This window comes from Terrapene carolina, unplaced genomic scaffold (genome assembly GCF_002925995.2).
Source record: "Terrapene carolina triunguis isolate 2854851 unplaced genomic scaffold, T_m_triunguis-2.0 Scaffold227, whole genome shotgun sequence".
Lineage (NCBI taxonomy): Eukaryota > Metazoa > Chordata > Testudines > Emydidae > Terrapene > Terrapene triunguis.
In genome coordinates, this window is record NW_020664578.1 from 5,257,720 (window position 1) to 5,282,861 (window position 25,142).

The window sequence follows — 25,142 nt, forward strand, 5'->3', positions numbered from 1 at the left end:
GGGCGATGGCAGCCCTGATGGCAAAGCTCCCTGCAGTAGCCTCCGTTTGTTCTTTCGTCTTTCTTTTGTCTTTTCTTTAAGCACCCAGTGTATGGAACTGCCCATCCTCTCAGGATTTTGTCCATCCGTTAGGCCTACTAGCCGATGCACCAATTTTGGTTCATTCGTTTCCAGTCCCACGTCTTCTGTTTTTACCAAGCACGATTTCAACCTACTCCTTGAATTACTGTTGTTTTGCCTGCACTAATTCGCTTTCATAATAAATGTTATAAATAGGTGCAAAACAACTTGACCTGTTTACAATAACCTCTAACAACAGAGGTCGATGGTAACATCTTATGAACTTTCATTTACTTTTTCCAATTGATCTTACAATTAAGGTAAATCCGTGAGCCCAATCATCACACCGGGGACTTACAAATTGACAATTCACTTTATTCTCTGCATCATCTCCACCCAACACAACAGAGTTCGAACATTCAGAGGATGGGCTGTGCTATACCTTAACTGCTGCCTGCGAGAAAAGGCCCCTGGCAATGGAAAAACAAAAACAAAGCACTCGCGCCTGTGGAAAAGTAAATGGGGTTTGTTCTGCAATGAGGCAATGGAGAAACAGCTGCAATTTCCCTCAGGACATCAACCTTTGTGTTGCCCCCCCATTGCTGTCCCGCTGCCTATGGGATTCAACAATACTTTTCTCATGAGTGGGGGATTTTTCCAAAGGGGGGGGGGGAATGGACATTTCTGCACAGTGAAACGGACGGGAGTATTTGCTCCCGAGAAACATGGGCAATTATCTCAGGTAAAGCACATCACCCTTTGGAATGGGGGGAGGGATAGCTCAGTGGTTTGAGCATTGGCTTGCTAAACCCAGGGTTGTGAGTTCAGTCCTTGAGGGGGCCACGTAGGGATCTGGGGCAAAAATCAGTACTTGGTCCTGCTAGTGGAGGTAGGGGGGCTGGACTTGATGACCTTTCAGGGTCCCTTCCAGCTCTATGAGATAGGTATATCTCCATAATGCTGGCTGATCAAACACAACCTTCCTCACCCATTTTCCACATCTTTTTTAATTGGGCTGTAGGGTTAACTCTCTCCTTAATGGAGGTAGGGTGTAAGAATTAAACACATGGCATTTTCTTCCCTGATCCAATAGTCTTCATACAAAGTCCAGTTTCTAGCTGAAGGCAGCTTCCTTTGCTAGCCAGAGAAAGGACAGATATAGAGATTCTGTCCTATGGGAGTTCTTATCAGACCCTCATCACTGTAGTTGGGTATTAAGAGAGGTCCCTCACAGCTGTAATGTGCTGTTTGATCTCGGACTCTCCCCACAGAAGTTTAAGTTTTAATATGTCCAAGATCTGAGTGATCCGGTAAAACTGAAGTTCTGTAAAACACAGAGTTCAAGATTTGCATAATCCAGAAAGGACGTTCCTGAATTTGGCAGCACTAACCCCACGTTTGGTGTATTGAAAGTCTTTGTCTGTGCATCGTCACAGGGCCCTGATTGGGGTTCCCACATGCTACTGTAATAAACTGAAGAGAAACGCTTTGCTTCACCTTCTGCATTTGCTCAAGATACAGCTTGAATACGGCCCCTAGTCCAACTCCCAGCCCCCCCCCCCCAAAAAATCTCAAGCGGTACTTTCAACTTAAGCTAGCTGGCTCGTGGGGGGTAGGGGGTTGAAGCGCAGGTGCTCAAACTAGTAATGCAGTGGTAATTCCCGCTGTAACCGGATCCCAACGACTCAGCAGCTGCTAAGCCGGTCACTCTGCCTGGCTCCAGAGTTGTTTCGCAAGATGGTTGCTCTCGCTGGAGTGGAGCGGCCGGAACCAACCATTGCACTGAAGACCAGCCTTGGATCAGCATTCCCGGCTGTGAAATGTGAATCGTTAGATTGTGCAGAACGCAGTGAGACTGGACTGGGAGGGTCTTTTCCTGTAGTAGTACAGTACCTAGCGCAACTGGGTGCTGGTCCATGCCAGGGTTCCTAGGTGCTATCCCAATGCAAACAGAGACCCTCCTCCAGTGAAAGGAGAGGGGCAGAGAACTGTTATTTTCAGGGTGGATGTTTGGTTACTGATGGAATGTAACTGCAGGGAATTTGTTCATTCCCTCCTTTGCAGTTCAGATACGTTTGTTTCCCCTGTTATGGGCCCAATTCAGCTCTGTAAGGGACACGTCCCTGCTGTAAGTCCCTTAAAGTGAGCAGAGTTATACCAGGGATAAATTGGCCTGTACAGGTTGGACTTGAGCTCACCACTACATCACGGTGAACACTTGCCATTCAGATCAACTCCGTTAATTAGCACTTGGCAACCCTCAATGATAATGTGTGCGCTAATAAGTACCTCGTCCCGGCACAGGACAGCTCAGTGGCACACAAGCAGCCAGCCTCCCAACTGGTGCTGGACAAATAGATGGTCACAGTTTTACAGGAGAGAACTTTTGAAAAATGTCTATTAGGATGTTATAATTGTTTTAATGTTGACGCTGCAAGGTATTTGTATCCTTGTGCGCCCTCATTTGTCCATCTCCACCTGTTGTCTCATTTGATACTTAAGATTGTCAGCTCTTTGGGGAGATGATAATATTTCTGTTCCGTATCTGTACAGCACGGAGCGCCCTCGGTCCATGACAGGGGCGGTTAGTACAACACAAACAAAAATAAATACGTGACGCAGGGAAAAACGGCAATGAGATTAGCTTCAGTGTGTATAAACTTTTAATTTTAAAATACAAGTTGAAGGGCATATGTAAGAGGAAAACAAAGTTACATAATAATCAGATCATCTCTCTCGTGTACTGCTATACAAGCCATCAGAATCCATAAAGGCATGAAAGCCACTCTGCAACGAACGCTATTAGCATTGGACTTGAATCAATACTCCCCTCCCTGGTCTCAAATTCCTATTACATCGGGTTTTATTTTTAAAAAAAGCAAGTTATCCTCGCAGGAGATCTCAGCAAGGATCCCCCCCTCCCTCTCTCTCTGGCCCAGTCCCTGGAGAACAGCCTGTGGAGACCACCGTAAGCCAGGCTGATCCCTGCGTGTTTCTTGGGGGACGTGCAGGCAGCCTCTGTCTCCATCGTACAGCCTGGCAGCGCAATATCCTCTTGGTGTATAGAGCCACAGAGCCAGTGGGAAGGAAAGGCCCAGCCAGAAGAGGGGGAGACGGTGCCCCAGCTGCTGCAGGATCCCCACGCACATTGCGGGGTGACAATCAGACCATACAATTCTGCAGCTCCTTGGCTCTCGCTGCTGCAGAATATCAGTGGGCCTTGTTACCCTAGTGCAGCCCTGGGAGAAGCGTCACTCACTTCAGGGTGGTGGTTCTGCATTTACAGCAGAGGGAGAGGGGAAATTCCAGCACTGAGCTAGTCCCAGCCCAGCGTCACTCCAACCAGCCATGCCCATTCCCGCCGCTAGGGTCTGTAATGAGTCTGTGGGTCCCTCAGCGGCTCTGAAGCAGGGCTGGCTCCCAGCAGGTTCCTGAAGCGGGAGGCACGTTAGATCTAAAAACCACCCCACAACTCTGCTGGGAGGACCCTCTTCTTGCTCATTGAGCCACACAGCTCATCAGTGGCTGTTTCTGGGGAGTCCCACGTCCCGTTACTTTGACGGCTGGTGGGGGAAGGGAACCTTAAATTCCATCTCCTCATTCCATTCCTACAGCCTCCCTTTTGCAGCTACTGCTTCACTGAGCAGCTTGCCGGTAACAGTTATGGGGATGGGTCTCTGCACCCATCAACAGAGCCCCGATGAGGCGTCTGCTGTCTCGGGAGACCTCCCTGGGATCCAGAGGCTGGCCAGCTCTTGAGAAATGCTCTTGGCTAGTTCCCTCTGCACCTCCTACAGATCAGGCAGGTTTGGAGAAGCAAAGCCAGGCGCAGAAGGCAGAGGCTGCCTGCAACAAAACCCACACAGGCCCTTCAGACGGAGAGTGAAACAGGACAGCCCTCAAAAGGTGCAGACTGCAACCTGGTTAGAGAAACGGTCGCTCCAGCAAAGCCTTTGCAATGGGCACATTCCCACAGTCACAGAGCATCACAAGTTCAGGCTGTTGTGCGGATACAGCCACACCCACCCAGGGCTTTTTTGGGTGTGTGTGTTGGGGGGGGGGGGGGGGATTTCTCCCCCCCCCCCGCATCTGTGGGTGTTTTAACAAGGAATCTTTGTTTCAATTATTAAAATACCCAGTGTGAAGAGTTCCAATTAAAACCCACAGAGAGAGAGAGACGCACACACACACACAGACACCCAAGCCACCAAGATCAGCTGAAAATCCAGCTGTTTGACAGCTGGGGTTGGATGCTCAGCTGGTGCAGATCCGCAGTCTTCCATCCATGGCAATGGAGTTACTCCCCTTCACACCAGCTGATGATGTAGCCTTGATTCTTAAGTCGCTGCTCGCTCTTCCTCAGTGGCGGCAGCCTCGAAACAAGACAAAAAAATCTTGGCTCCCTGAGCAAATTCCTCCCGAAAGCCTCAGGTGCAGAGCTGGAGCTGGCTGGGGTAGGTCGAGAGATTGTCAAGGTGTCCCTGAACCAGTGTCTCCCAGGAGAAGGGGACAGCACTGGCTTGTCGATGACCCGAGATGCATCCTGCAGAATTTATCTAGGGTTTTCGCCTGGAAATGCTAGAGCCAAACACCTTTTATAACTAGATCAGCAGCTTGGGGAGTTCCCAATTAGGGGCAGCTACTTAAATGGTCCAAGCAAGCGTCTTAGAGGGGCTCTCTGTGCTGTGTGACCAGCATGCTGCCTTGGAGCAGATGAGCGCTCCGAGGACGTGCTGTTCCCACAGCGTTTTGCTAACTGCCCGGCCTGTAGCTGCAGACGTTCGAACCAAGCGTCAGGACAAAAAACAAACATCCAAAGCGTCGCCTCATCTGCGTGGCTACGGAGACCTGCTCTAGGGCAGCACGCCAAGCAAAGCAGGGGCCAGAGATAAGGCCCCTGTTGGAAGCAGAAGGGCGTGAACACTAGTGGAAGCTGAAATCACGCAAGACAAGGCAATGGCTATATTTGGGCATTGGGGATTTTTGTTAGCCCTTGAGCTCGGACCGAGCACCAGGGTGTATTTGTCACCTCCCCACCCCTGCTCCTGTGTCTCGCTGCCTTGGGCGGGGGGCAGGGGAGTGTTAAATCAGGTAGGTTACTTTAAAAACAGAGACACGTTTAAAGGTTCTACCTCCAGTTCCCTTCCAAGCAGAAATTCACTGGACATTCCCCATTAAGGCACGACGGTCAAGGCCTGACCTGCAGGTTGCTCTGAAACCTCTGAGCTGGTGAAGTTTAAAAAAGTCACAGAGGGAGACTGAGGTGTTAGCAGCTCAACCCACAACAGAAGCGGGTGGAGGGGGGGGGGGGGAAGGTTACACACTTAGTGGATCCCCCCCCCCCGCCCCATATATTCCCAATCTATAAAGTGGCACTTTATGAACAGGTGCAAATTCAGCTACAAAATGAGGCTCAATGGGAGCGGATAGGCAGGTTCCTGTTGAAGGATGCACAGGTCTCAAGCGGGGCTAGCTCCGTATTGTTCTTTCCCCTCTGAACAGCCTGGATGCATTACAGCCCAGCCCACACTCCACTGACCACAACTGCAACTCGGAGGGTGAAGCAGGAGCAGTGTTTGGGGACACGGAGGTGAGAGAATGTGGCTGCTCGTCCCATCAAGGCCGGCACAGCCCTTGCTTTTCCATTAACATCTGCAGCACATGTGCTTCCAAACGCAGGGGGTTGCCTTTCCCTGGCTGGTTTATTGCCAAAAAAACAGAAGCGAGAAATTGTTGGAGAGGCGCGAGATAGGAGGGGCCCCCAGCGGGCAGACCCCAGGTGTTTCTTGTTAACTCTGTATTGGAGGCTGGATGGCCCTTTATGCGGGACAGCACAGAGTGGACAGCAGGACGGCCAGGCAGCCCGGCCCTGGATGGACCCCCGGGCTCTTGCCTCATTTCGCGATTGATCGCTCGGCTCAGACGGAGGTGGGGGCAAGCTCTCACGCTCATCAGTCTCAACAACAAAGTGATATCGTGTCCGATAAAAGTCTCAGCTATTCCAGAACCTGGGTTACTTCTTCCTCCATGGGCCAGCTGCGAAGGGGATTAGTGTAATGTCACTGACAGCTGGGGACTGGACCGAGACCCCCCCCCCCAGTTCCTCTCACACAGGCCATGAACCCTTGGGGTCCTGGTTAATCTGGGCGATCGCAAACTTTTCCTGTCCTATGCCCCAATCCTTGGCCTCCTCCTCCAGAGCAGGGCCAACGGAAAGGGCCAAAAAAGCGGCAGGAGAATCCCTTGCCCAAGCGCACTAGCCCTGTAGAGTTTCACAAGGTGGAGGCTCCCACTCCCCATCCTCTGTCGTTACAAAGGCAGATCCGTCTGTCAGCGCAGCAACGTGCTCACAAGGAATGGAGAGAAGGGCAGAGCAGCACGTAGGCCACACGGATTGATGGGCTGGCCGGGAATTTCTCTTTAACACGGCGTGAAGAAACGACTGCTGCAAAAGTCCTGGAAAAAGCAGCCGCTGGATTTTAGACCCAGGACTCCGTGAGGGCGTCTATCGACATTAAAGAGACTCTCAGAGCAGACACACACCCGGGCCGTCTCCTAGACTCTGGTTGGTGACTGTAACCTACCACGCTTCCGCTTCTGGCGGGGAAAAGCCAACTCCAGCTGTGGCCGAAGAGACAGGTTCACCTCTTGTTTATCATCCTGCCTTATTGCACATCTGTTTCCACCCCCCCCCATATACACACAAACATTTGGTTAAGATATGAAACATCTGGAATTTAAGCAATGCCCTGAGAATCACAGAGGAAAAACAGATTAAATAGAATTTTCTGGGGAGCTTAACACCCAATTCCGCCCCACCCTCCCTCCCAATTTAAGCAGAAAACCTTCTTGCTTAAACATTGTTCTCAGTTCTTCTGCTGCCGGCTCCTCTCCAGTGAGCTGCTTTTTGGAACGGACGCACGTGTCAGCCGACTCCAATCCAAGGATCGCTGGCCTCTAGGATGTTGTTTTTCCTCCTAGAGGGACTGGAACGTCAGTAGGTAGGGGACGCTCCGCCGTGGAATGACGCCCTGTGCCGGCCTCTCAAAGAACCCGAAGCAGTTCTGACTGTGGGAAAAAGGGTGCACCCCAGGAGCCAGTTAACGACCCATGCAGGCAGCGGTTAACACGAACTGGTCTGCAGGTTCCCCTCCGTCAGCAGTGAGGCGATGGAGGACGGGCCGTAAGCGCTGTCGAACTCCTCATCTGAGCTCAAGCGGTCGTCTTCCAAGGAGGCCTCTGCGGCCGAGCGGGTGGCCTTGCGCCTGGGTCGGGGAAAGGATGAGCCAGTTCATACCCGCACAGCAGAGCGGCCGCGCTTACCCGGCCCTGCACTCTGGCCCCTGCCGGCTGATTCCCACCAGGGCCTAGAGCAGTGGGGAGATCCCTGCTCTAAACCAGGAGCTCCCATCTGCCCCCAGCCCTGATCAGACCCCCTGCACCCCAAACACTGCGTTAGAGGGCAGCAATGAGAAGAAAAGATGAATGAAATTCCAGACAGTAACCGTTACAAGCCTGCTGGGCTGAGACTTCCAAGGAGCCTGGGGCAGGTCAGCACCCAGCCTTCGCTGGGCTCTCAGAGGCCCTGGGGCAGGATCGCTTCATTATCCACGCCCAGCGCGCTACGGACTTCCCTTGGCTGCAGGCTCAGTATGAACGACCCTAGCTAGGGCACTGGAGCATGGCTTAGATTATGGGCACGCTGCCGCTCTGCTTCGAGGAGGTCGCTTAGACCAGATTCCTCTCCAAGAGCAGATCTTCCTCGGCGCGCCCAGCGCAGAACTATGCTTAGCTACAGGGCTGGAGGGAGGGCAGGGGACAGGCAGCCTGCAATTATTCCTCAAGGGGGAGTTTTCTACTATCCTATTTCTGCTGGGAGAGGAGCTAGGGCTTCAGCCGGCTGCATAGGGAGACTGGTACGGAGTAGGGCTAAGGTGGGGCGCGTATTGCTCCAGGAGCCCCTTACCTCTGGCTCTGGAGGGACCCCTAGGACGCAAGGCTAAGGAGGGGATTTTGCAGCACCCACCCCACCCACTGCCTACCAGGCCTCCTTCTCCAGGGCCTTGACGCGATTCTGCAGCTGCTCGTTGAGTTCGTGCTGCTCCTCCAGCTCCCGCTGCGCTTTCTTCCTGGCGCCTTCCAGACGCTCGATCTCCTCCTCGGCCTCGTCCATCTGGCGCTTGAGCGCCTTGACGCGTAGGCTCAGCTGCGGGGGGCATAAGGGGAGGGGCACGTTGGCTTGTGGTGCTGGGAGGATGCCACCTAGACCCAGACACCGCTGGAGGGACCTCACCCCCACCTCTACCCCTCTCCTCCTCCCCCAGGACACTCGGGGCCTCTGCTAGCAGCAAAGGCCATTCGCAGCCACAGCAGTGTCCTGGTGCTGAAGGAGGCCGGAGCGAGCTGGGAACCAGCCATGCTCAGCTCTCTCTGGAGGCTGGGAGCAGGATAAGAGCCTAGAGACACTAGGCCTCGCGGGGGCACATCCCACGGGTCTTAGCGCTGCAGTGAGCGGAGCCGCTCTAGGATTCTTTCCCAGTGAATTGTGGGAGAACTTGTCTGGCCTTCTGGGCACACAGAGGGTGGGAATTGTGGGAAGGCACTGGAGGACTGTCAGCACTATCAGGCGTACAGCCTGCATCCTCATTTCAAAGTGGAACCCGAGCCCTCACCCGCAGCCAGGCCAGCATGATCACCCTGACATCTGCTGGGAGAGCAATAGAGCAGTGCACAGACAATCCAGGAAGTTTTTGGAGAGTGTTGGGGACAACTTCCTGGTGCAAGTGCTGGAGGAACCAACTAGGGGTCATGCTCCTCTTGACCTGCTGCTCACAAACAGGGAAGAATTGGTAGGGGAAGTAGAAGTGGGTGGCAACCTGGGCAGCAGAGACCATGAGATGGTCGAGTTCGGGATCCTGATAAAAGGAAGAAAGGAGAGCAGCAGAATACGGACCCTGGGTTTCAGAAAAGCAGACTTTGACTCCCTCAGGAAACTGATGGGCAGGATCCCCTGGAAGACTAATCTGAGGGGGAAAATTGTCCAGGAGAGCTGGCTGTATTTTAAAGAAGCCTTATTGAGGGCGCAGGAACAAACCATCCCGATGTGCAGAAAGAATAGCAAATATGGCAGGCGACCAGCTTGGCTTAACAGAGATATCTTCAGTGAGCTTAAACACAAAAAGGAAGCTTACAAGAAGTGGAAACTTGGACAGATGACTAGGGAGGAGTATAAAACATTGCTCGAGCATGCAGGGGCGTAATCAGGAAGGCCAAAGCACAATTAGAGTTGCAGCTAGCAAGGGATGTTGAAGGGTAACAAGAAGGGTTTCTACCGGTATGTTAGCAACAAGAAAAAGGTCAGGGAAAGTGTGGGACTCTTACTGAATGGGGGAGGCAACCTAGTGACAGATGATGTGGAAAAGGCTGAAGGATTCAATGCTTTTTTTGCCTCCGTCTTCACAGACAAGGTCAGCTCCCAGATTGCTGCACTGGGCAACAGTATGGGGAGGAGGTGAGCAGCTCTCACTGGTGAAAGAACAGGTTAAGGACTATTTAGAAAAGTTGGACAGTCCATGGGGCCGGATGCAATGCATCCGAGGTTGCGGAGGGAGTTTGCTGCTGTGATTGCAGAGCCATTGGCCATTATCTTTGAAAACTTGTGGCGATCGGAGGAGGTCCCAGATGATTGGAAAAAGGCAGATATAGTGCCCATCTTTAAAAAAGGAAAGAAGGTGAATTCGGGGAACTACAGATCGGTCAGCCTCACCTCAGTCCCTTGAAAAATCATGGAGCAGGTCCTCCAGGAATCTATTTTGAAGCACTTGGAGGAGAGGAAGGTGAGCAGGAACAGTCAACATTGATTCACCAAGAGCAAGTCCTGCCTGACCAACCTGATTACCTTCTATGATGAGATAACTGGCTCTGTGGATACGGGGAAAGCAGTGGACGTGATATCTTGACATTAGCAAAGCTTCTGATACGCTCTTCCACAGTATTCTTGCCAGCAAGTTAAAAAAAAAGTATGGATTGGCTGAATGGACTATAAGGTGGATAGAAAGCTGGCTAGATCATCAGGCTCAACAGGAGGCGATCAACAGCTTGCTGTCTAGTTGGCAGCTGGTATCAAGCGGAGTCCCCAGGGGTCGGTCCTGGGGCCGGTTTTGTTCAACATCTTCATTAATGATCTGGATAGGTCGCATCCTCAGCAGGTTCGCGGATGACACTAAGCTGGGGGGGAGAGGTAGATATGCTGGAGGGTAAGGATAGGGTCCAGAGTGACCTAGACAAATTGGAGGATTGAGCTAAAAGAAATCTGATGAGGTTCAACAAGAACAAGTGCAGAGTCCTGCACTTAGGATGGAAGAATCCCAGGCACCGCTACAGGTTGGGGACCGACTGGCTAAAAGGCAGTTCTGCAGAAAAGGACCTGGGGATTACAATGGACAAGAAGCTGGATATGAGTCAACAGTGTGCCCTTGTTGCCAAGAAGGCTAACGGCATTTTGGGCTGCATTAGTAGCATTGTCAGCAGATCGAGGTAAGTGATTATTCCCCTCTATTTGGCACTGGAAAGGCCACATCTGGAGTGTTGCACCCAGCTTTGGGCCCCCCCACTACAGAGATGAGGTGGACAAATTGGAGAGAGTCCAGCGGAGGGCAAGAAATATGATAAGGGGGCTGGGGCACATGACTTATGAGGATTGGCTGAGGGAACTGGGGTTATTTAGTCTGCAGAAGAGAGGAGTGAGGGGGGATTTGATAGCAGCCTTCAACTACCTGAAGTGGGGTTCCAAAGAGGATGGAGCTCGGCTGTTCTCAGTGGTGGCAGATGACAAAATAAGGAGCAATGGTCTCAAGTTGCAGTGGGGGAGGTCTAGGTTGGATATTAGGAGAAACTATTTCACTAGGAGGGTGGTGAAGCACTGGAATGGGTTGCCTAGGGACGTGGTGGAATCTCCATCCTCAGAGGTTTTTAAGGGCTGGCTTGACAAAGCCCTGGCTTGGATGATTTAGTTGGGGTTGGTCCTGCTTTTTGTTCCCTCATGCGTGGTCAGTAGAACCCAAAAGGATATGCTCCCAACACTGAGAGAGCAGGTCAAGTAGGCCAACGAAGCGCAGGCTTGGGAGATACGATGGCAGAGTAGCCGTAATTAGGCAAGACGGAGCAACAAAAGAGACCAGGTGGTGGCTTGTGAGATGGGGCTGGCGGATTCTCAAAATGCTTCTACAAGACTATTCTGCATGGGGTCTTCCCCCCAAACCCTGCCCCCACCACGCCGTAAAAGGACACGAGAGGCAGAGACACAGAAATATTTGGCTGTAATCAGGATGGGGGGGGGGGGTCGATAAGGCAGCGAGAATGGGGTGGCTGCAGTTGGAACAAGGATTGCTCCTGCACCAAGAGGAGAAACGTGCTGCGTGAAGGAGCAGAGAGGAGACGGTTGGGAGATGAGCCAAGACCAGATCCGTGGGTCTGGCCCACGGTTTCCATTGGTACCCAGCTTGAATTGGCCAGTAGGAGAGGTCAGCCCCGAATTGGAGCCAAATCACTGTCTGAAAGCGCATGTGCAAACATGCATGCATGTGTACACACACACACAGCTGATGTTCTCTAGGGTCTGTGCTATCCAGCAGCCTGGGATCAGCTGTGTAAAGGGGGTCTCTCTCTCTCACACACACACACACACACACACACACACACACACACACACTGAGCTCTCAGGCTGCACAAAGCCAACTTGTCTGAGGTTTCCCTATTTGTCTGCCAAGCAGGTGCCAGAGGCTGTGGAAGCCATTTAAACGAATAAAAATTGGATGATAAAAATTGGAAGAAAGAACGGAGGAATGAGAGCAATGCCCCAGGGTAGCTCCAAGAGTGTGTGAGGTGGCAGGGGGGGAAAAAGAGACAGCAGAAGGTCATCTACACACCTGGTCCTTCTGGTCATTCACATGCTGTCGTTCGTCGTCGATCTGGATCGTCAGCTCCTTCACTTTCCTTTCCAGTTTGCGGTTCGAGGACACCATGACGTTCTTCTCCCTGAAACCACATTGAGCAGAGCAGCCGCTGACCTCTGTCCAGACATGCATGGGATCGCTGACTGTTTACCTTATGGTGGCCCCCAGAAGCCTTTATTGAGACTAGGTTCCCCTGTGGTGCTGGGCGCTGCACATACAGCTCATGCCCCAGAGAGCTCACAGGCTGAATAGGGAAACTGAGATCCAGAAAGATGAAGCACCTAGCCCCCGCTCACACAAGCGGTGAGAGACAGAGCTGGGATTTGAACCTAGAACCCCCAAGTCCCACTACAGTACCCTAACCACTAGGCCACCCCTTCCCTCTGCCCGTTGAGGGCAGCATGACTGGTGCTCACACAGGCCTGGGACGAGCTACCTGCAATTAGATTCGGCTCAAGAAAAATAACGATGGTGCACGAGGATTTAGTTCTGGGGCAAGGTGCCAGGTTGACAGGCCTGAAAACAGACAGCGCTGGGCACGCTTCCCCCAGACGCTGCCGACGAGGTTATTACGCAAGGCCGAGCACTTGCAGCTGGGCTATGTCAAGCCTATTGTGCACACGGGTCATCGTCCGAGGGTGGCGGCTCTGACAATGCCAACCTGAGCTGGAGGAGTCTCTCAGCCCCCTTTTATACAGCAACAATCAGTGCCACAATCTCTGGATGATGCATTTTTCCACCCCCATAACACTAGACAACAAACAATGAGCCAGTTCAGCCATGTGAGTTACACGGATTAGGAATGTCTGTTTTTAAAACTCTAGTCTGAGATGGGGACCCCCCTAGAGGCAGTCTTTAGCGACTGGTGAGAAAGGTGCATTTCGGGGGTTATTTTAAACCAAATTCTGTTAAATCGGACACTCAAAAGGACACTCAGATTTCAATGTATTTACATTGTTTTATTTAAAAACATTGGGAAACGCTCTTAAACTGAAACCAAGGCATCTACATGGGGGTTTAAAGTGGTTTAGCTAAAAATCAGTTTAAAAATTGGTGTTAACGGAGGCCACATCTACACTACCCGCCGGATCGGTGGGTAGTAATCGATCTATCGGGGATCAATTTATCGCATCTCGTCTAGACGCGATAAATCGATCCCTGAATCGACGCCCGTACTCCACCTCGGCAGGAGGAGTAAGCGAAGTCGACGGGGGAGCCGCAGCGGTTGACTTGCCGCTGTGAGGATGGCCAGGTAAGTCGAACTAAGATACTTCAGCTACGCTATTCGCGTAGCTGAAGTCGCATATCTTAGATCGATCCCCCCCCGAGTGTAGACCAGTCCTGAGTGCGACCCACCGCATAGATGGTTTTCTTTTCATGATTTTTTTAAACGTGGCAACGGCTGCTCTTACTGCTGAGACCCCAGTAGCAGGGGCTGTTCGCACAGCTGTTTATTCTGCCTCGTGCCACTAGGGTAGTTCAAACCCAGCCAGAAGCACAGATAAGTGATGTACTGGCCCTCTCCTGCCAGCTAGGAGAAAGGCTTCTGATTCCATATGGCAGACACCCTCCTCCACTGATCGGGAGTCAGTTCCAGCCTGCTACGCTTGGTACCAGACCACTGCGGAACTCGCACGTGCCAGTTCAAGGGTTAGCCGCACATTCTCACGCCACCTCGCACGGGAATGTTGTTGACACTTACCCAACATCTGACCTCTCCCGAAAGTAGTGATCATGAAATTAAGCCTCGGAACAGGCCTGGGAGGCAGATCAGGCCGAGGTCCGTTTTGAAAAGGGGCATGGGGGGAGAGAAATGGGACGTAGGATGGAGAGGATTCTGGACGTGAAGGCCCACGGACCAGCACCAGTACTACCGAACTAAACCCCTTCTTGAGGCTGCAAAGCAAGATCAGGGCACAGATGGGGCTAGAACCCATGCACTCCCCTGAAACCGCAGTCCTGTGCGGAGACCCTTCAGCTTTCTGGTTAGCGCATGGGATGGGGGTAAGCATTCCTACCCTCCATTATCAGCTGCGCCATGGACATGGGAGGAGTCACATGCCTGCTGTGTGCCTCAGTTTCCCCATCTATAAACTGGGGGTGGCGATTCCCTCCATCTCTGTGCACTTATAGTGGTAAAACTTTCCAGTGTAAACCAGGGCTGGTTGTCAGTTCAGGTGTGAATTTTTACTGATATGGTTATACCGGTGCAACCCCTAGTGTGGACACAGTTATAGCTTACCAGTATAGAATACCAGTATTATACCAGATACCAGTATAGCTTAGTCTCCTTTCCACAGAGAAACAGCTATACTGGTAGAACTGCATCCGCTCCGGGGGGTGGGAAGGGAAGGGTTGTAGCTCTCTATACTGTTAGAGTGGTACAACCTGTGTTTAGACAAGGGCTTAGCATTGTGATCTTCTGCCAGAACGGGGCCAAGTCCACATCTTTTACCTCTCTTCTGCCTGAAGCTTATCCTGCAGTTCCTGGATCCGCGACTCCAGCTGAGACAAACTGGCGCTCGGTTTCTGCAAGCCTTCCGAGCTGGCCAGTCGGCTTTTCAAGTCTTTGTTCTGGTGGGAGAAATTACATCTGATTAGTCACCCAAGAAACCAACAGCCAGCAGCGGAGTGAGAAAGTTGGCCTTATAAACAGAGCAGGAACGGAGCGTTATGTAAACCCTGGCAGTGAGTCAAGCGCGGCGAAATCCCTTTCACAAATAGGAAGCTTAATAAGTTGGGTTACATAATGGCAATTATTTTTCCTGCATTAAAAATGTTGCCAACAGAGCGTAGTTTAAAACGGTGTGTGGAATCCGAGCGCTAAAAAACAGGTGAAGACAGTTCTCCCGCTCTGCACAGCCGACGCTGTCAGAACATGCTGGCTGGGGTCACGGGCCAGGGAATAGCTGACATCTTCATTTAGGCCATGCGGCCCAATGCTCCATCACGCTCACCAGGAAAAACCGCACACCTGCCCCACCGAATGGAGTTTACAGGCCCACAGTCCTGTAGGGATACCGGTTTAGCAGCAAGCCAAAGATCTCCTGGCGGGGACACAATCCAGTGCAGAACTCCGATATTAGTGACCAGTGTATTTAATAGCTTCCTCAGCCCGAAGAGCTACATTTGCCAGCTTCACCTCCTTCCCTAAGAGCCATCACAGCTCCTCTAGCCTGTTCCACAGGAAGCGACAGCAGATGCCAATATTAAACGCGCCTCGGTAACTGGCGACGTCCAGGAGGGAGAAATAAGGCTGAAAACTTTTGAAGAATGAGATTGGTGCACTGCAGGGGACTTTTTGCACCACCTTAAGTCAGCAGCTCAAGCCGAGTGTTGTTTTGTTCTGGTTAATTACATGCAGAGAACAAGAACAGCTTGAAGGATTTGCTTTTTTAAGCCAGCACACACTTGTGTAACAGAGAATTCGGTAACACAAGTCTGGACAAGCAGCTGCTGCATGTTCACAGCAGCCCGGCCTGTAGTTTACCACCACATTTTTTTTAAACTTGGGAATTAAGAGTCCATCTACAAATTAAGGAGCACCACAGGACCATGGCAGCAGGGAAAGCTGTCTAGGAGGCATCGGGAGCAATTTCAAGTCATTACAGACCGGTCTTAAATCAGCCGGTTCGTCTAAAGTGTGGGTCAATGAGTTCTGGCTCCGAGTGGATTTGAAACATGAGTCAGTTCAGATCTGCAGATAGACCCTGAAGATGTGAGCCTTGTAGTAAGATGAAGCCCTGAAACATAAACCCTTATATCAGAGGCCTGGTTTGAGGCCTAAGGCCTGAACTAAAGTAATGGTCAAGACTTTGCTAACATAAAGCAAAGTTAAGCTGTGAGCCAGAGGCAGGCCCTGCTCACAGAAGCTGGCAAGGAAAGGGCTGATGTTGCAAAAAAATACACATACCTAAAAAGGTACTGGACACTAGAGATATAAACATGTGCTAGGATGGTACCAGAACACTCCGATACCTGCACATTCCACACTGATAACAAGGAACAGGTTGACCCATCCTAAAGACAGGGGCAAAAGGGTAATATGATGGATAGAGTGTTTTGCTTGAATCAACATGTATAAGGTAATAGGCGGCACCTTGCTACGTAGAAGGGTTGCACCTCAATACGTCGGGAGTGATGTGTAACTTGTTTGTACCTGTGTATAAGAATGCAGCCCTGGGGCGGGGTCTCTGTCCAGCCTAGGGGGCAGTGGTAAGTCCCACCACGGACTGAGCTGGTCCATTGTCAGGGGGCACATATTCGTAGTATGTCCTGTAGAGTCTGCTTGACAATAAACCTGGCCAGGTGCCTTCGGACCTTATCGGAGTCTGTGGTCACTGGGGTTTCTCTCAGGGTCTGCTATGCCAGCGACCTGTGCAGAGCCAGGGCCGCACACAGAGGGAACACACGCACGCAGCCGACTGGTATCAACATTGAACAGAGCACAGTAATGCACCTGCGACGTCTGATGACAGGCTTCAGGTCTGTGTTTCTGCCGATTGCCCCGGCATAAGACGGTGGAGATGCTCTGTGTCACTTCCCCCCCCATGCAGGAGTGTGTCTAAGGAAGGAAGGGGCAAGGGCAGAGAACGCTGCCCTCCGGCTAGTCCATGTTGCTACTTGGGGCCCCCTTGCAGCCAAGGTGCAGGTTAGAGCTGCCCTGGGTGCGGCTTTAGCTCCGGTAGCCTCAGTATCCGGAAGAGACACAAAGTCACCAGCACCTGAGCCTCCACTCCAGGGCTGTGTGAAGCCGGGTCCCAGTCTCTGAACTCAACCCCTAAGAGTTTCTTGTGGACGGCAGGTGACAAAGCCTCCCTCCCCAGGCCCTCCCTCTCCCTGCCTTCAGGAACGGCTCCTGGCAGTGAGGTCAGCATTCTGGGATGGCAGGAGAGAGCTGCCTCTTGGACCCCCAATAGCTCAGGGCCCCCTTCTCCTGGAAAGGCAAAGGGCATCAGCCTGCCCATAAAAGGCCCCCATCTCCGTATCTACAAAGGAGCCAGGAGACCTGGGAATACTGACTGCACGACAACCTGCAACAAGAGCTCGCTGCACCCTTGCAGCCAGGTTAAGAACAAACCCCGACTGCTTAACACTTGAGCCCTGTTGCAGGGAGCTCTGGTTCCACGCCGCAAGAATGAGATGCCCTGGCTCACAGCCGTGGGGTAGGCAGGGGCCTCGGGAGGGTCACAGCGCTGGACGGAGTACAGCGGACGGGTATTTTCAGAGGTAAGGGCAGGGCAGAGAGTTACACAGCTGCTCTCCAGCAGTCCCATGTGGCACATGCTGGTACAACACCTCCATGGATTGCTGCAGAGTTCACTTCCACTGAAGGCCGTTCAGGGCACTGCATTACGCTGCAGCTGGGAGCGAGTCTCCTAGGCTGGGCAAGCAGAGAGTTTAGTTCTTCGGCTGTCTCAGAGATCTGCCCCTCTGCTTTGCTATTGAGGACTCCCCACCCTCCTTTCACCGACAGCCCCTGCATTTCGCCTATAAATTCCTCTTCCCCTTTAAGAATCAGGCCAAGCCCCAGGTTCTCAGCCTCCCAGGGCACGCTGCTAGCCTCACTCCCCTGCAGGCAGGGAGAGGTTTATGGGAGTTCCCGGGGATTAGAAAATCATGTCCATTAAGAGCTCCCTACACAAGGTGCAACACGCCTGGGGCCCCCCCCAAGCTGGGCGTGTGCAATAAACTGAAAATTAAGAGTGAGGATTAGGAGAAGAGACACCCCTTATTATCCTAGCCGCCTTTGCGATGCCGCTGGAGGGATGGCAGAGCCGCTGGCAGGAGGCGCGGCGATGCTGCCAGAAGAAATCCCGAGGATCTCTGACTCTGTCCCTGCTGGGAGAGGAGGTTAAACACTTCAGCCATTCGCAGCATTTTGTTGTTCATATTCCAGTAGCCCCCAGAGACACCAAACAGGGCCCCTGGAGCAGGGGCTGTGTCGCATCTGTCACAGAGCGCACACAGTCATACTTTGGGATGCAGATGAGGGGGGGGGGGAAGGGATGACAGGGATACACTCTTTGCATAGGCGGGCTGGGAACACAGCGCATATTTATTGTTGCTATTATGGTAACATGGCCCCTGATCCTTGACCGGGATTCCTTTTTGTGTTAGACGTTGGGCAGACGAGGAAGACAGACAGACCTTCCCTTCCCCAGGGAGCTTGAGACCGAGATCTCGAGCAGGACACAACAGGTCATAGATTGCAAGGCCAGAAGGGACCAACGCGATCACTTAGTCTGACCTCCTGTATGACCCAGGCCAGAGAACGGCCGCCAAATAATTCCCAGAGCAGAGCTTTTACAAAAACATCCAGTCTTGATTTAAAAAGTGGTCAGCGATGGAGAATCCACCATGAGCCTTGGTAAATTGTTCCAATGGTTAATTACCCACCTGTTAAAAATGTACACCTTGTTTCCAGACTGAAATTGTCTAGCTTCTACTTCCAGCCATTAGATCGTGTTCGACCTTCCTCTGCTAGACTGAAGAGCCCGTTATTAACTATTTGGTCCCCATGTGGGGGGTCAGACTAATCTAGCCACCCCTTAACCTCTTCGTTAAGTTACCTAGTTTGTGCTCTTTGAGTCTATCACTCTCAGGCAGGTTTTCTAATCCTTTAATTGTTCGCGTGGCTCTTCTCTGACCCCTCTCCAATTTATCAGCATCCTCCTGGAACTGCGGGCGCCAGAACTGGACACGGGATTCCAGCAGGAGTCGCACTAGTGCCCAGAGGTAAAATAACCTCCCTACTCCTACCTGAGATTACCCTGTTTATGCATCCCAGGATTGCATTAGCCCTTTGGTGACAGCATCACACCGAGAGCTCACACGCAGCTGGTTATCCACCACGACTCCCAAATCTTTTTCAGAGTCGCTGCTTCCCAGGTGGATGAAATGGACGCAACGTGAGGATGAAACAACAGTACGAGCGCCAGACAGGAGCCCTTTGGGAGGGGTTACTGCAGAGGCAGGTTTTGAGGGTGCTAACGAGGTGACAGCTTTATGAATTGTGGTGGGGGTGGCATGGGAGACTTTGCAATAGTGAGGGGATATTTGTTGATAAATACAAACAAGCAGGACCAGTAGAGTCTGTCTTGCATAGACTAGGTAGGCTGGTGGTGAGCTAAGACCATCACATTGTCGGCAGTAGCAATGAGGCAGACCTATTGCTCCAGGTGACCCCACTCCCCAGCTGGGGCAGGGTCGCTCCCTGCGGGACACAGTCTGAGTGTTCTCTCCAGTCTAGTTTAAAACTCCCAAGCAAAGGAGGCTTCCACCCCCCTCCTTTGGGGACCCTTCCACAGCCAGACAGATCTCTAGGTCAGGAAGTTTTTCCAGGATCCAAGCAAGATGATCAACTGAGTCACAAGAGCATGCTGGCTTAAATGCATTTTCTAGCGTTGTCACGTGGGGGAGTGGGCAGACTTGCAACCCCTTGACGTCTCTGCATTTGCACGAAGCCACAAGAGCAGCCAGCAGCTACCCAAGCAGACAGCAGGGCTAGCTCCAGAGGGGCAGAGCCGTGCAGTAGCACCCCCCCGAGCAGCACCAGCTGCCAGCATTGAAAGAGGTGTCCAAATCCCGCATCCGGTCACAGCCTTACCTGCCTCTCCAGGGAGATCTTGTCGCACTCCAGGTCCTGCCGGCTGGAGCGCTCCTGCAGCAGCTCCGCACGCAGCTGGTCAATCTGGAGGAAGGAAAGTTGGTTTTGTTTAGGGGTTATTTCTGGTCAGACTGGTGTGTCTTCTCTCAGCCAGTGGCAGTTTCTTTCCCTGGCAGACGGCTAAGATTCTTGAGGCCATTCATGGATACAGCCAGTCAGAGGACTTTGGGGGGGGGTGGGAGGATCAGGAACTCTCAAGTTCTAATCTTGGCTATTACACACGTCCCGAGTCGCTTCCCCACGGTATGCCTCAGTTTCCCCATCGGTCACCTGCCTTTCCTGCGGAGGGCTGTAAGGATTAGAGGCAGCACTGCATTTCGAGAGAAATGAAGCTAGGCACAATTGGCATTTTTCGGGAAATCAAAGTCGCCAGGGCCTAATCCTCAGTTCAACCCAAGTCCCTCGCGATCAATGGAGTCACACCAGTGGCAGTCTGGAGTGGCTGGCCCATAAAACATGACAAGTAACGGGCACTGTGCTTCCATTACATTAATGTGGGTTCAGTGGGAGCTGAAAGCCATTGTACTAAGAGATTCCAGTTCTCTGTAGAACAGCCAGGGGGCCTCTGCCAGGATCAGGGCCCCTTTGTGCTAGGCGCTGTACAAAGTCTCCCCCCCCGTAGAGTTCAGTCTGAGTAGGCAGGACAGGAGTATCCCTGTTTTACAAACCGATACTAGAAGGCTGGGCTATCCAACCTCTCCAGGTGGCTCTAAATCAGTCACTAGGCCATGACATGGAAGACGCCAATCCCCCATCCATAGGCCCACCCTGCTTAAGCCACTGCTACGTGCTAGGTCTTCAACTGAAACGTGCGGAGAACTCAGAGGCAACGTAAGGCAATTCCAGTTCATACGGCTGCCTCTTGCGTCACCGAGTACTCCAGGGCCGTCAACAGGGGGATAAATCTTTGGTGGGCTGCAGGCCCGCACTGGCGACAGGCACGGAACAAGGCAGCACTAAAAGGGGAAGCCGTTCTCAGCTGCCGTCCATTGCCCGTGGCTGGTGTGAGCACACAGCAGTGCATGCCGCTCCTCTGCTGCTGCGGCTGGGTTCAGTGAGTTAGAGACACCATGAATACCCAGGGATGCATGTACAGAAGGGTGCAGCCCAGCTTGAGATCATGGCTTGGCAGAGTCCCTGATGCCGGTTAATTGCGTATGAGACACTGTGCAGAGGCAGCAGCACTTTTCATCCCCAGTGAGATTAGATCATTGTTTACTCAGCAGCCAGATAGATCTTTTTTATTTTCTTAACGTTCGCCAAGGTTAGGCGCTAGACATGCTGCCAGCCCCCTGCCGACAACGCCCTTCCCTTTGCCAGGCAGGGCTGGGTGCAGAACCGACGGGCGTTTTAGCTGACACGAGCAGAGACCATGGCGGGGATGTTCTACACTGCAGCTGGGAGGTTCTGACTCCCGTTGGCGCTCTACAAACGGCTGTGTGAACGCTGTGGACACTCTAGCCCCTGGGTCCAAGCTCGGAGGGCTGGGCCAAGCCTCTGTCAATGACGCAATGTCCGCACTGCTATTCTGAGTGCAGCAGCCGTGCCCCGTTAGCACGAGTCTGTCCCAGCTGCAGTGTAGACTAAGGTTGCCAACTATCTAATCGCACAAATCCAAACACCCCTGCCCCGCCCCTGCCCTGAGACCCCGCCCCCCTCCCTTTCACCGGGCTGGGGCCAAGAGGTTCGGAGTGTGGGAGGGGGCTTCGGGATGAGCCTGGGCAGGGGGTTGGGGTGCAGAAGGGGGTGCGGGCTCCGGGAGGGAGTTTGGGTGCAGCTGAGGGATGGGGCAGGGGTTGGGGTGCAGGAGAGGGTTCAGGGTGCAGGCTCCGACTGGGCGGCGTTTACCTCTTGGAAGCGACTGGCACATTTGGCTTCTAGGCTGAGGGATGGCCAGGCGGCTCTGCACACTGCCCCTGCCTGCAGGCACCGCTCCGCAGCGCCAATGGGAGCTGTGGAGTTGGCGCTCAGGGCGGGGGCAGCACGCGGAGCCCCCATGGCCGCCCCTGAACCTAGAAGCCAAAGGGACATGCCGGTCGTTTCTGGGAGCTGCACGGCGCCAGGGCAAGTAGGGATCCTGCCTTAGCCCTGCTGCACTGCCGACCAGACTTTGACCTATCAATCTCCCAGATTGCCTTTAATAGTCACCGGGAGATTGGGGCATATTCCGGGAGACTCCCGGCCAATCCTGGAGGGTTGGCAACTCTAATGTAGACACACCTGAAAGACCCGGCAGGAGAACTTAGGCTCTTACTGCTGTTGTGCATGTAGAAATTTTCTTAAGACATCAGTGACCTGCAGGGCATTAGCAGTGCATTTCTGGCACCTTTGGCTTATACATCATCTCCCCTGCACCTACCGATGGATGTAGTCACGCCCCCCCATGGCACTAGGCGCTGTACAAACACAGAAGAAAAGAGTCCCTGCTCCGAAGATCTTACAATCCAGGTATTGCCCCCCATTTCTGTGCCTCACTTTCCCAGTCTGAAAATGCGGCGCTCAGACTTTGAAGGCAAGAAGCACCCAGATTAGTAAATGGTAAGGCCAGTAGGGACCATTACGATCTAGTCTGTCGTCGTACATGAACGCCGGCCAGAGAACTTCACCCAATCATTTCTGCACCAAGCTAGAGCAGATCGCTGAGAAAGGGACGTCCAGTCTTGTCTTAAACTGCATGTGATGGAGAATTGAGGACCATTCAGTAACAGCTATGTAGAGTCTGAATAACTGTGGCTACTTGGAGAGTACACCAGGGCTGTACCTGGCTCTAAGAAGCACTGAGTCTCTCTCTACAGCAGGCAGTCCCCAAACTTTTTGCAACTTCTCCATAGACCACTGATGGCTTAGCACGATGGAATAGCTGGCTTGGGGCTGACAGCTGGCTTTCAGATTGCATGCGTCAGCAACTCGGGAGCAGACAAAATATAGACTGCAATTCAAAAATATGTACCCTTCACAGCACTTCCAGGGCTGGCTCTAATAAGAGTTAATAAGCCATAGACAATTCTGCTCTGCGAATTTAAGCGCCAAGAAAGCCATGCCACCTGTATGTAACCTGTTCTTTCTCTGCTATTAAAATAATCACCATGCAATTCAAAACGCACTTGCAGCGTCAATAGGGTTCTGCCATTTGGATTCAGAAAACAGCAACATAGGTAGAGATGGGAGTGGTCAGAAGGCTACCGGAGAAACGAGATACAGCAGGAACCCGTAATTCAAGCAGGATAATGGGAAGGGGACTCATGCCAGTGGCAGAGCAGTTTGCAAAATGCAGAAGAGCAGCATCTGATGGCAGCTGGAGCTTCTAATGAGCTTTTTATCTTTAAGAGGCTCCATCGTCTCTTATGTTTTATGCACACAGAGGATTTTGTTACCTCAGGGATTCAAGCTACGAACATGTTTTCAGAGCACTATTAAGAGATGCTAAGATTGCCAGATGGAAAGCAATAGAGACCGGGTCTGTAGGAGCTCGGTCAACATCCAACCGTCAGTTCTAGTAGCACATTTGTGAAGCAGGGAAGCCCCGCAAGAATAGGGAATATTTGCCTTAAGTTCTTGCTGCATTTGGCAAGGAGGGGGCAGGGAAAGCAGAAAAGAAAAGAGAAAGCTCGCGCCGAGCAAATATTTCTAGGAACAACCAAGAGGCAGTAGCTCCTAGTCAGAGGTTGCTTGAGAGGATGAAACTTAGTTTAGACATGAACATACAGAGATTCTCCCTCCACCCCCCACCAGTTTTGCAGATGAAGAAGCCGAGGGGAAGGAAGGGATTCGTTCAAGATTGCACAGTGGATTCAGTCACCGAGCTAGGAAAAAGGATCCAGGACTCCTGATGCCTGGGTGACCTAGCCACTAGATCACGGTGTCTGAACGGGACTGCACTGCTAAAATAATGGCACCTATTGGGCATGGATAGCGCACTTGTATGGGTCCGTTGCAGTGAGGGAAGTTCTGCTTTAGTGTCCTTTGTTGAAGCAACTGAAGCTACAGAGCATCCACCTCAGTCACACACCGACATGATGCAGGGGAATAGATGGGAGGAGAGAACCAAGAGCCAGACAGCTAAGCCCCTGCTCCACTGGCAAGTCTGTCAACAGCAGAGAGCTTCCAGGAAGCAGTTACGTTAGCATCAGTAAGGCTAAGGGCTGCATTCTGTGCCCGGCAGGCTCCAAGCTGTGTCAGACGCTAGCTTGGAAAGAAATGCTAAACAATTATAAATGAGGAGCAGAGTCATAGTCTAGTTGCTGGAGCACCAGGGCTCCTGGTAAAGTCCCCACCTCTGTGCCTCAGTTTCCCCATCTGCAAAGGGAGGGGTTATTTGGTCATTGTTCATATCGCAGCAGCAACGAGGAGCCCCAGGCATGGCTCAGGACCCCATTGTGCTAGGAGCTGTACGGACACAGAACGAAGAGATGGCCCCCTGCTTCAGAGAGCTTACAATGCAGGGCGCTTAAACTAGCAGGCTTCTGTCAGCCTAGCTTATTGCACGCTCCAGGGGTTCCCTGCATCCTTCCATCCCCCCCAAATTCCCTTTTTGGCCCCCTCCTGCCCCCATACCAGGGGTCCTCAGTCTCTCCCCCATTGCAGGGACTCTGCGCTGGCCCACTCCTCCCCACACCACACCAGGTCTCCATTAACCCATTGGCTGAAGCTGGGCTATGGTGCGGTTTTCGAATCCTTCCCTTTGCAGCACACCCCCCTACCTGGTCTCTGCCGCGGTTAATCCGGTCAGTCAACAGCTCCACCGTGTTCCTCTCCTCGTCCAGTTCCACCTCGAGGCGCTTGGATTTCTCCTGTGAGCAGAGCCCGGGTTATTCTAGCTTCGGATTCTGGGGAGGACCGGGGGTGGGGGCTGTTTTATGGGACACTAACGCCCCCCACCCCAACCTTGGATCAGACAGAGGGCAGTTCATAGAGCGTTGCGGCACTCCCAGGAGTTATGGGCTCACTAAGACATCAGTGAAGCTAGGCGGTTAACCCCGAGAGTGCTGGAGTAAGGATATGCGTGTGACGGGGACTCAGTGGGAGAGCTCGGTAGGACCCCCAAGTCCCTACTCCTGAAACGTGATCCACACAAGTTGGTCCCTGGGCCTGTGCAGAGCCTCACTGCCTGCTGCGGGGCGCCGAGAGCCCCAGGGGCTGCCCAGAGCCCCAGGGGCTGCCCCTACAGAACAGCCTGCAGGAAGGAGATGCCTAGCACCCTTTCCAGGAAGGGCCGCTGATTTCAGGCGCCCAACAGGAGGCACCGTTGGCTGAATTTCCAGAACGCTGAGCACCCAGAACTGGAGTCAGCGGCAGGTGGCCCTCACTTTTTTCAGAGGTGCTGAGCAAGGGTGCCTCAAGCCAGGCAAACAAAGATCAGTGGCCATTTTAATTTTGAGGAGGCACTGACCCCAACCCATTAATTCCTTCCTCACAGAGCCACAACTTTCTAAGGACTCCTACGGGCCAGGTCGGGGGGG

At 52.6% G+C, this 25,142-nt stretch overlaps 1 protein-coding gene across 1 annotated transcript in view; it reads right to left on the reverse strand.

The window, feature by feature from the left end:
* Nucleotides 1–2,705: 2,705 nt before the first annotated feature.
* The window catches only part of CGN (cingulin), a 45,343-nt gene continuing 22,906 nt past the window's right edge, over nucleotides 2,706–25,142 (reverse strand). Inside the window, exons 15-20 of the mRNA XM_029912471.1 lie at nucleotides 24,384–24,473; nucleotides 19,624–19,707; nucleotides 14,470–14,588; nucleotides 11,988–12,096; nucleotides 8,103–8,266; nucleotides 2,706–7,325 (exon numbers count right to left, since the gene is read on the reverse strand). Coding sequence (XP_029768331.1) covers nucleotides 7,184–7,325; nucleotides 8,103–8,266; nucleotides 11,988–12,096; nucleotides 14,470–14,588; nucleotides 19,624–19,707; nucleotides 24,384–24,473 — 708 coding nt within the window. The 3' untranslated portion in view covers nucleotides 2,706–7,183. The remainder of the gene's footprint in view (nucleotides 7,326–8,102; nucleotides 8,267–11,987; nucleotides 12,097–14,469; nucleotides 14,589–19,623; nucleotides 19,708–24,383; nucleotides 24,474–25,142) is intronic.